An 11,547-nucleotide genomic window follows, 5' to 3' on the forward strand; every position below is an offset into this window, starting at 1 on the left:
CTTTACAGATCAATAAGGATTTGACATATTTCCAAACAAGTCAAATAGTTTTCTCAAAATGGACGAAGAATCCTATATGCTTAAGCTTGAGAAAGAATTAAATAAATGATGCATAATGTTGTCTTAAAGGTTCACGAAGAACAGGTTCGTGAATTTAGCTTTTTCCCTAGAAAATAAAAAGTTTCTACGAAAAGCCAAATGTATCTTGTCCCTTCCACTTCTTGTCTAATTTGATCCTCCAAAAAAATTTACACCACCCAGGTTAAAATTTTGAGTTAAGATTTCCTAAGTAATTAACATAAGTAAAAAAAACTAATTCTTTATATAAAAATGGAAACATATTGCTCTAAGCTTAGCAACATTGCGTAGGAGACCTGCTTCCACATTCCATTTCGTGAATTTTACTTCTAGCAGACAATTTTACCGTTTTGTTAGACTAATTACATTTTTCTCACAGCTATTATATTAGGATTAACTCATGCATACTAGAATGAGTTTTGTTAGATTTGTGTGAACTTCGATTCTATCAAAGAAGAATATTTTGGAAAACCAATCCTTCCACCCAGAGAGAGAAAGTGTCAATTATTTCAGATAATATATTAACCATATTATGTGGATTTGGATGAGTGGTTTAGCTTAATTACAGAAGTTGAACAGGAAGGAAGGTTGTCTAGTTGAATGCAGACACTTGAAACTTGTCTCAAATGGTATTGTGACCATCGTAACAACATAAAAACAAACTAAGCATAAAAACAAGTTAATAAGGATGCATATAAACAAACACTTGGGGACTTAGTTTTTGGGACATCGAGCTAGCAAACTATCAAACGAATCCGGCCAACTGTTTCTTGTTGTTTGGCAGAAAAGAAACAAGTAAAGGGGGAAAAAAAAACAGAGAGATGAATGGTGTGAAATCTGAATCGAACCTGGCAAAAAGTCATATATGCTTGTTAGAAAGTGCTCATACTGTGGCTAATAAGTGTGTCAAGAGACGGCGTAGAGATTCATCTACTGTAGGCTGCAAAGATAAACAAGCAGATCAGCTGCAGCCACAGGCTGATCAATCCGCAGCCACTGCTACTCCTGTCAAAAGAAGCTCCAGATTCCGTGGTGTTAGCAGGTTCATAAAGATTTTAAGTTTTTTTTTTTTTTTTTTTTTCAGTTTTTGAAAATAGGCAGCCTTTGTGTTTTTTTTCTTGTTCTTCAAGTTTTCTTGGTTTTGATGGAAATGGTGAACTTAGTTGGCTTATTGTGTGGAATTATTGCAGGCATCGGTGGACAGGGCGATATGAAGCTCATTTATGGGACAAAGGGTCATGGAATCCAACACAAAGAAAGAAGGGAAAGCAAGGTAAAGGAACACATTTGATTATTTACTTATTTCAATTGTTTTTATGTTTATGATTTTTGTTTTTAATTGCTTATGCCTGCCTTTTTGTTCTTTGTTTTGTTTGTATTTGATCAATTTAACTGCGGTTGGATGGAGCAGTTTATCTCGGTGAGTACTTTACCAGCTTAGACAAACCAATTTCCCATAAGAAACATAATTTTTCTAAGGAAACTAACATTTCCAAGATTGCTAATTCCAACAGGAGCTTATGATGTAGAAGAATCTGCTGCAAGAGCCTACGATTTAGCAGCTCTTAAGTACTGGGGAACTTCAACTTTTACAAACTTTCCTGTAAGAATATCACAAATGAATTTGACAAAGTTGTGTACCATACTTGGGTGCATGAATTTGAGAAAACCAGAATGTTGTTTTCTGCAGGTATCAGATTACGAGAAAGAAATCGAGATAATGAAAACTGTTTCCAAGGAAGAGTATTTAGCATCATTAAGAAGGTATCTATCTAATCCTTTATAATTATTGCACTTAATAAAATTATCTTTTATGATAATCTTAAATATAAACTGGTCTTTAATTCTATTCTTACAGAAGAAGCAGTGGTTTTTCAAGAGGTGTATCCAAATACAGAGGAGTTGCAAGGTAATGGATTTTACATTTTTTTTTATAATTCGAGTAACTTGATGTTCATCGTTGTTGCTAATAAAGTAAGATGAATTTCAATCTAAGGTTGAATTCTTGGAGGAACTGCAGGCACCATCACAATGGGAGATGGGAAGCAAGGATTGGAAGAGTGTTTGGAAACAAATATCTCTACTTAGGGACTTATAGTGAGTTTAACCCTCTAAATATTCTATATCTTATTATTATTATTATTATTATTATTATTATTATTATTTTGTTGACAAGTTCAAATTGAATTACTATAATAAATTCATATTTGACATGTTGATTAAGTTCCTGGGGCTCAAATGGATTTCTTTATTCCATTACAGGCACCCAAGAGGAAGCCGCTCATGCTTATGATATTGCAGCCATTGAATATAGAGGCATAAATGCAGTGACCAATTTTGATTTGAGCACGTATATCAGATGGTTGAGACCAGGAGCCAATTCTCATGCTTCTCAAGAGCAAATCTCAACTACACCACCATGTCAGTCTGTGTCGACCTCCTCCAACCTCATTCCCATCAAGGAAATAAAACAGACACCGGTCTTCCATTCCAACCCTTTTATGGAAGATGACTTGGACACCTCTAAACAACATGACATTTTCCAAAGGCAGCTACCAATCAGTCCTTGCACCAAGACAACTTCCCCAACTGCACTTGGCCTACTTCTCAAATCATCCATATACAGAGAACTTGTGGAAAAGAACTCGAATTCTGAGAATGAAGAAAGCATAGAGAATGATATGAAGAACCTGAACCTGCCACTGCTGAAAAACGATGATTCTAACATGGTTTCGTATGATGTTATCCCTGACATTAATTTCACAGGTTCTGGCAATGCCGAGGCATTGCCTGGTTTAGAGGCACAGGAGGAAGAGACCACATTGCCATTGTGCAATGGGAAGTGGCAATCGCTATGGAATAATACCTTGAACATGTCAAATTCCATTCCTTTCAACTAACAATAACAATTTGCAGTGTTTCATTGATAGCTTCATTGTAAACTCTTTAAGGAAAGATTTCTGTTTTCTCTTCTTTTACTAAGAGGCAATTGATGTCAGCTAATCCGTGGTTTTAATACCATCTAAATCTGTAGCTTGGAAATAAAGTTGTTAAGTTGGTTGCTGTATTTTTATTGGAGAATTCTAACAAGAAATCATGGATGATATGTTACCCGTAGATATTATTATCAAAATTACATGTAAAAGGACATTATTAGGTGCCTAGTAGATAATTTTCAAATTCTAGGATCATCTAAACATAGTGGTTACGAGTAATAGGAACAGAGAAGGAAATACTCACTTGCTAGCAACTTTGTCATCGGAATTTTTGTCATTTATAAGATCATGTTTGGAACCTTGTTTAATTTGTATTTTATTAATTTAATATTTGATCATTCAAATATTATTTAAATTATTAGATAAAAAAATTGTTAGATATTGAAAAAGAATGGATTGTTTTACATGGTTTAGAAGTAAAAAGTTTCGAATAATTATAATTATAAATAAGATTTGTTAAAAAAATATAAAATGAAAAGTCTGACATAAAAAATACAACAATCATATGGAGGAACTCTTTGCCTACATATTGAAACTTCATGATTTTATTGAACAGATCTCCATGGAATTAACCTCTCTACAGACAATGATAAGATTTTAGACTACTTAATTTATTTATTTTTTAGATTTTACTATTATTAGTTTATTTTTTAGTTGAAATTTTATTTTATTTTTAAGTTTTTAATCATAAAGGCAATTGAATCTTGCAATTTTCTTTTTTCTTAGCCCGCTTATTATACAACAAATATTATATTATACAAGAAACATTACATTTTACAATTTCAAGGAAATCCTTTCTGATGAATCTTTTCATTAAGAACATTTAATATACATTCCTAGTTGGCTACCGCCCATATAAAATGTTCTAAATTACAAACAAACATTATCTATTACAAACAAACATTGTCTTTAACAATTCCAAAGAAACCCGTTCTGATGAATCTTTCATTACGAGCATTGAATATCATACCTTAAAAAAGGCATTAACAGTGGCCACTAAATGTACTTAAAACAAATTTTGGTTTTGATACCAGTGGCCACTAAATGTACTTTAACAGATTTTGGTTTTGGTTATCAAATGATGCTCCATGGCACCTTAGTACCGGAAAGCATATTGATCCCTCGAATTAAAAAATGTTCTTAATACAACGTTTAAAAAATTAAAAATTTACTACAACGTTTAAAAATTTTAAAAATTTACTAGTTTTTCCAATTTACTAGCAAGACAAGAAAAAAGTAATTAATAACTTTTGTAATTTTTTGGTAATCATTTGGAAAATTCAATTACAGCAAAGTAAATTATAAATTCCAATGTAAAACATTTTAAAATCAAAAGTTAAAACATATAATCTAAACAAAAAGGCTCCTAATTTTAACACACTTTACTATGGAAAAAATTATACTTTTAACCCAATGAGGACTTGTTATTAAAAATGCTCAACCAAGCCAATATAGTTTTCTAGAATTTGGACCCCCCAGTTTTACTTTGTTATGATATAGACCATCTAGTTTCAAAAGCTCATATTTTAGTAGCCCGTAGTTTTACCTTATTAAAATCCTTAAATATCATATACACGTCACTTACGATGTCCCAAATTAAATAACATAATATAATATATATAAAAAAATATTTAAAAAAAAAAAAAAAAACCAACCACGTTCACACTTCATTCCTGCGTTTCAAATCAAAGGCAGGACTACTCAGTGAACCATCTTCCTTCAAAGCAACAGTAGTAAAAAAATAAACGATTTCGGTTCAGCCCTCTAGTAGCATCTGAAAAATATTTGTACTCAAAACTGTATAAAGTTTTATTTCGTCCAGAGACCACAAATGCATCCTCATCAGAAAGATTTAAGATAACAAGAACAGACCAGTTCATGTTGTATATATCAAACTTCTAACAATCATTACCAAATTAATTGCTAAATACATACATGAGGGGAGGAAAAAAAAAGAAAAAAATCACCATAAGCCAGAGCGAAGTTGCTTCTGGATGTTGTCTTCAACACCTAGTTGATACTGACCTGCATATATAAAGAGAGAGATGCGTGAATAGAAAAAGTGGCACAGACATGTCAAAAGGATATGACAGAGATTCAGCAGCTTATCAACTCAAAATATAAGAAATTAAAATACTAAAGAAATAGAGACATCGTCCACGTAGTTCTGGTGTTGATATCTAGACATTACAACAAATATTATATCTATAATAGTGATTTTTTCTTTGGTCCAGAAATCCTGGATGAATATTCCTCCGAGACGATGCATATCCTAATAAATAAAATACACGCATATCCTGAAGAGAACAAGTATTGTTCCAGGTGAAAATTCATCTAGGATTCTCAGAGGAGAATTACTGATGATAATAGACTAGCAAAATTCTTATCAAAGGTGGCACTAGTTAATTGGCTTGAATTAGAAGGCACCTACCTTTAATTTGTCAACAAATAACACTCTTCCACTTCATTTGGTATCCAAAATTAGGAAAGTAGATTTAGTGCTTGTAATACTAACATAATGAAAAAGAATCTTTTAAGGGTTCATCAGTAGAAGCCCTCACATGAACCTCTTCTATAAAAACGAGGGTAAAAGACTTCAGCATGGATATTTAACGAGTCAATGACCATCCTAGAGAAAGCAGACATGCATAATCCTAGAGAAATGAAAAATTCTAGATCAAGTGTGGTTTAATTCAAACCTATGAAGACATTTTGGCTGTTCTTCCAACCTATCATGACCATCTTGCACAATTGCATCACTTGCCGACTTGCTGATATTTCTAGCCATAGAGTCAATTTCCTTAAGACCCTGCAAGAAAGTCACGTAAAGAACAATTAAATGGCAGGTATTACTAATTTTAAGTCCCAAAATTTCTGCGCCTAAAAAGTGTAGTTTCTAAAACCTCCAAAAAAGATTAAAACATTACAAGACCCAGCATGGATCGACACAACACAAAAGCCATCATTTTTTCCAAAGATTTTTTGCAAGCATGGATTCACCCACTCAACTCAAATAAGCCTTAGTCCCCCAAGTTTGGTGTGCATCAGCATGAACTCCTTCCTCTAAAGCCTCTTGTTTTTCTCAGCATGATTTCATTTGCACCACTTAGCCCAATCTAATGCCACACTTATTTGTTCTTTTAATCTCTCCTTTAGACACCGCTTACCACAATATGCAAACAGACACATGAAAATAATCATCATGCAACATATTTTAAGTTGGGCTTACTAATCATGGTATGGTTTGAGTACTATGTAACTCAAATAGACCACATAATTGGTCACCAGATTTTAACTAGATGCATATAAACTATCTGTAACAATTGCAAATATCTTAGACATCTAATGACAGTAGCCTCCATTATTATGTAAATGGAAACAGGCAAAATGCTTAGAATCGCAAACAAAAGGACGATGTTTCTATTTGTGCTTTTCAAACCTTAAAAAGTTTTCCAGGGCAGAATGAGCAAACATAGAGATTGTAGATCTAAAGCAACACACTCCATTATATATTCATCAATTTTAGCATTTCATGGATTCTCTCTTATATGGAAAGAAAATGAAATGTACTCAAGAAAGCTCCACTTTAAAGTACATTTATCAACATGCCATCTAACAAAAATTGAACGGGATTCATCTACCAAAGAAAAGATGTTATTTACAGTAAATAAAGGTACCACCATTCAAGAATGCCAATGAGCTTAGCGACTAAGCACATAAGGAACTCATAACCATCAAATTAATCATTTGTGATGTTTTCTCAACCATAAGGGCATTAGAAAAAAGAAGGGGAGTAGGGGTGTCGCAATAGACAAACCTGTGGACTTGGTGTTTCTTGATATCCAAGTAAACTATGTGGTTTTTCATAATGTTTAAGTTGCTCCTGCAATAATTAGCAGAACGATTTAGAACTTCGATAATTCAAATAGAAAGATATAGAAGAAAGATTACATTAAAGCCTGACAAAAAAAAATTTATAGCACTTATTCCTTTAAATGATAAGTCTGTCATATAAAGCAATATTAAGAAGGTAGATGAAAACTAAATTCCTTTCTATGCCACTTAAAATGAGTGGCTCGAAGTGAACGATTAGACATCTATTACAAAATACTCTTACATACATGTAAGGTATGCATTGAACATAATAAATCATTTTAAAAGATTGTAAACTTTAAAGGTCAACAAGAAGCTATGTATTCAAACAACCACTAGTTCTAACCTGCAATACTCCAGGCATTTTCATTCTCTTTCCATTGACGAAGTTGCAAAGGTAAAGAACACCTTGAGCTGCAACATCCTGTAATGATACCAAATAAGTAAATACAATACCTAACAAGAGAACATAAATTACACAAATCATTGAGTGCTGGTGGTATAATATCAAAACGAAACATGTCAATAGTAAATCAAAGCACTTTGCCCAACCAGTCGCTATAAACACACCATATTTGACAAAAAGGAGTTCTCTCATCTAAATTGTACGAACTTTAAACATTAAAAAGAGGGAGGGAGGGAGGGATTTTTTTTTTTTTTTTTTTTTTTTTTTGGTTGGGGGGGTTGGAATGGAATACTTGAGCACTATCCATAGTGGAAAAAAATAAAAATAAAAATAAAAAAAAAGGATTCTAAAACTAGTATTAAAAGAACACAGAGAGAGAGACACACACACACACACACACAATGTCCAACAAGAATATAGTGCCCAGGGGGGAGAGGGGGGCGGGGGGAAGAGGTGGTATACCTGCTTATCTTCCAACGTACATAACTTGAGATTCTGCCAAAGGGAAAAGAGTACAAGGTTAAGATGATTCCAAAGAAGAAGAAGATGAATGGAAGGGACTTAGATCCCAAATTATCGTGATTGCAGCATGACAGATATGACTGAAAGCTAACACAACAGAGAAGGTTACTGGTGCTAACATCTCAACATGACTGCCACCAACTATAAGAGTTATTTATCTATCTATTTATTTATTTATTTATTTATTTATTTATATTTTTTTTAACTTTCCAATTTGAGCCTAGACTATAATATGCTGAATATTAAAACTTCATGCATAACTCACCAAACCAGAAACCATACTCTGCAATGCAGTCAAGTCATAGTCAATTCCAGAAAGAGATTGGTGAACTCCAGCAACCTGTTTCACAAATTGAACCATATCAAGAAATTAGTCAGACAAGTCCACATCCAAATCCATACGCATGAAAATACATGGAAACATAAGATGGCACCATCACCCATCATATCAATTCTACCCAGAAACTATGAAGTAAAAAGGTATAAGGAAACATACATCATCCTTTATTGCCTTTGATAACTCATTCTGCTCCAACATTTTGTCATCCAAATGCTGTATCCTCTGTGTTAAGTGCTTCTTTGTTTTCTGACAAACATATGAATTGTAAAATCAGTTGAAAAAGAGTATCTAAAGATTTTAATGCAAATGAATGATGAAGCAAGTTGATATGGAGAAATGAACATTGATTCATTGTACATGAGTAAAGCAGGAATGTCTTAAAACTATAAAAAAAATTTCTTTTCCCCTTAGGAAGAATGATTAAATATATTTGCTAATTAGCTCTCATTTGACCCTTTTCTTCATTGTCAGCTTCAGCTTCTTCTTCTTCTTCTTCTATATGATACATGGACTCTAAACAGAGCCAAATAAATAAAGAAGATGCGTACATAAAGACCTAATCAATTGTACTAAATTAAAAAATGAATAAGTCCCAACTCAATGCAAATGCCCTGAATGAAACCTCTGTTTGCAGTGAAGAAAACAAAGGCAGACAATTTTATTAAGATACTAACTGTTGTCTTAAGTTTGTGGACAAACAGGCTGTCTAAGAGACTAATATAAGTTCATTTTAAGAAAAATATATAACTTAATTTGAAAGACCAAGGACGTATCACAAACAACTGAAAATTTTACCCCGTATGATGTGAACAAGAATATTAACCACACTAATTTCTTCCCATGTAACTATATTACAATAATCTTCTCCAGAGCAGACTGACGTAGGAAAATTCTATGCTTAAAACACACAAGAAAATACAAGATCAATGAGAGGACAGACACTTACAGCAAGAGCAGCTGATACATCCTCTAGATGTTTTGTCAAATTCGAAACAGCACTAGCCATATTACGCTTTGTCACATACATAAGATCCGAGAATGAAAAACCCTGAACACTCAAAGAGTAAATAATTAACCTCCTCCAACAGAAATATATATTGGATATTTCATTTAAACACAAAATCATCCCCATAAGTAATTCATAAAACCTTGCAAAAAATAATACGAAATTTGAAGGAAAAAATAAATAAATAAATTTACGTCTAAGCACGTGTCATTAGCATGAACAGTGATAAAAGAAACCAAATAAGATGTTTATAACTACATGAGATAGATACCTTCCACCACATGTAACCATAACCCAATGCCCCTACTGTAGCAGCAGGAACTATAAGTGAAGATAAATTACCTGGAACAACAAAGAAAACAAAGAACCTATTAGAGTATGTTTCCCAAACAATGGAAATAAACTGGAGCAGCAAGTAGGTTTTTGGCAACCTATTCGCATGTTAACACAACGTGTACTAACTACTCAAAAGTCAATATAATATATGCAAAGAGTTACCATAACCATCACTTCCATTCATAACAGTTATTGATCGTGCAGAGGCAAGTTGTCGAACCTCAGCTGCCAATCGACGCACCTGAGACATTTTCAAACAGAATGTCCAGAAAACTTACATCACATTTGGTATATATCCATGTCCAAAATCATCGTCCAATTAGCAATACAATTTACATTACCTGAGCTGCAATAGCATCAGAATATTCAGAGTCACCTTCCGATTGCTCTCCCGATTTTTCATATCCCTTAACCAGCGACTGCCATTAAACAAGAAGTAAATATCAGATGGAATAACCCACCTCACTCACTCTGTATACTCGCCGAATGAATATTTTAAAACAAAATTGAAATGCCCCAATTCAAAATAGATAAAAATACGTTATCCACTGATCATTAAGCACTGGACAGCACCTCTTACAACATAGGGGGAACCCAAAATCCATCAATTTTCTCAGAAACCAAACATTGGGTAGACCAATTACCAGCCGATCGAAAATACTTAATTTAATCAACTAAGCTAACCCACCTAACTCTCACAGGTTCAACAGCAGAAACCCAGTTTATATTTTGACCCATACCATCAAATGGACGAATCGCATGAAAAAACAAAAATTCTTTGCGTTAAACAACCAAAATAACCAACACTAAAATTAGACCCAAAGAATTAAAAGAAAAAAAAATAATAAAATAAAAAAAGCAGCAAAGTCAGTTCTGACAGTACCTGAAGCTCTCCAAGCAAGTCCGATAACTTATTGTTCTTAAGCAGGATCGTGCCAGTGTATCCTAAATACATAAATAATTGCTCAGAAAAAGAAGAAGAAAAATTTATAAAAAATAAATAAATAAATTAAAAAAAAAAAAAAAGGAGCTCCAAAATTTAACATTTTTTTATGTGAAAAATTCAAACATATGATCGATTACTGTAGAAGGTTAATACAGCACCTGCTCCAGCTAAGATCAGGATCTTGGAAACCCCTATTCCACTTTGCATGGCCATGGCCGCTGTTTGGCTGATCGGAAACCTAAACCTGAAAGTTACAGAGAAAGAGGCTGTGGATTTTCTCGGAGGAAGCAGCGGGGTCCAAACCCGGTTTCCGGAGATTTTGGGTTATACAAGGAAACGTAAACGAAGACCATTTCTACGTGGATCTTCATCTAGTATTTGTGAAACGACGCCGTAGTTGTCACAACAACCGCCATTAGGATCACAATTTCTGAATATTATATATATATTTTTGGTAAAATAATATATAATTTCTGAATATTGCATATGTCGGAACAATAATAATATTAACTAGTAATATTCTCCGGATAATATTTTAAAAGAATGCTTTATTAATTCTCCATAAATAGCATTACATACTTTATTTATTATTTTTTAAAGTGGTTAATTTGCCTTCTAAATTATATTTATGATATGATTACTAAAAAATTAAATTATTCACCTATTAAACTAAAATAACCATATTTTTTATTACAACTTGATGATGAATATAAATAACTATATCTTTATTAATTATCACTACACACTTATTTTTATTTTATTTTACTTTTTTTACAACAAAAAGTTCCCAGAAATTTGTATTCAAAATTTAACACCCAACAATGAAATGAATTATAATTACCAAATCTTTTAACTATTTGATCATTAAATTTTGAAAAGTTACGTAATAAGTTGAGAGATCAAATTTAATAAGCTATTATAATATTTTCTTTTTCTTTTTCCTCTTCCACGTTCTTTTTTTTTTTTCCCTGTGAATGAAGCATCATTAAAATGAGAAATTTGCCTCTTCGTTAAAATTTTCCTTATTGAATATGGGAAATAATT

At 32.7% G+C, this 11,547-nt stretch overlaps 2 protein-coding genes across 3 annotated transcripts; one reads left to right on the forward strand and one right to left on the reverse strand.

The window, feature by feature from the left end:
• The first annotated feature begins 694 nt into the window (after positions 1–694).
• Positions 695–3,209, forward strand: LOC107428847 (ethylene-responsive transcription factor WRI1). The gene is made up of 8 exons (XM_048463111.2): positions 695–1,120; positions 1,269–1,351; positions 1,490–1,498; positions 1,593–1,681; positions 1,769–1,842; positions 1,937–1,987; positions 2,099–2,175; positions 2,341–3,209. Exons 1-8 carry the CDS (start codon positions 900–902, stop codon positions 2,976–2,978), a joined length of 1,242 nt encoding a protein of 413 aa, XP_048319068.2. The 5' UTR covers positions 695–899; the 3' UTR covers positions 2,979–3,209.
• Positions 3,210–4,842: 1,633 nt separating this feature from the next.
• On the reverse strand, positions 4,843–10,895 carry LOC107428849 (uncharacterized). 2 transcript variants are annotated; one of them, XM_016039440.4, is made up of 13 exons: positions 10,662–10,891; positions 10,441–10,502; positions 9,899–9,976; positions 9,720–9,798; positions 9,493–9,563; positions 9,162–9,263; positions 8,372–8,461; positions 8,141–8,215; positions 7,816–7,848; positions 7,294–7,371; positions 6,892–6,957; positions 5,774–5,883; positions 4,843–5,099 (listed from the first exon to the last, which is right to left on the reverse strand). In XM_016039440.4, exons 1-13 carry the CDS (start codon positions 10,714–10,716, stop codon positions 5,078–5,080), a joined length of 921 nt encoding a protein of 306 aa, XP_015894926.2. In that variant the 5' UTR covers positions 10,717–10,891; the 3' UTR covers positions 4,843–5,077. The 2 variants fall into 2 exon arrangements, with proteins under 2 accessions (XP_015894926.2, XP_048319006.1); XM_048463049.2 differs by lacking the exon at positions 5,774–5,883 and having other exon boundaries at positions 10,662–10,895.
• Between the last annotated feature and the right edge of the window lie 652 nt (positions 10,896–11,547).

The sequence above is a fragment of the Ziziphus jujuba genome, chromosome 12 (assembly GCF_031755915.1).
Source record: "Ziziphus jujuba cultivar Dongzao chromosome 12, ASM3175591v1".
Classification (NCBI taxonomy): Eukaryota; Viridiplantae; Streptophyta; class Magnoliopsida; order Rosales; family Rhamnaceae; genus Ziziphus; species Ziziphus jujuba.

Bases quoted from the DNA above. Each gene is read 5' to 3' on its own strand.
- LOC107428847 (XM_048463111.2), top strand. From the start codon at position 900: ATGAATGGTGTGAAATCTGAATCGAACCTGGCAAAAAGTCATATATGC. The intron at 1,843-1,936 runs GTATCTATCTAA...CTATTCTTACAG, and splicing joins TATTTAGCATCATTAAGAAG to AAGAAGCAGTGGTTTTTCAA. The intron at 2,176-2,340 runs GTGAGTTTAACC...ATTCCATTACAG, and splicing joins TCTCTACTTAGGGACTTATA to GCACCCAAGAGGAAGCCGCT.
- LOC107428849 (XM_016039440.4), bottom strand. From the start codon at position 10,716: ATGGCCATGCAAAGTGGAATAGGGGTTTCCAAGATCCTGATCTTAGCT. The intron at 9,264-9,492 runs GTATCTATCTCA...TTGAGTGTTCAG, and splicing joins ATGGTTACATGTGGTGGAAG to GGTTTTTCATTCTCGGATCT. The intron at 8,216-8,371 runs GTATGTTTCCTT...TTTGTGAAACAG, and splicing joins CAAAGGCAATAAAGGATGAT to GTTGCTGGAGTTCACCAATC.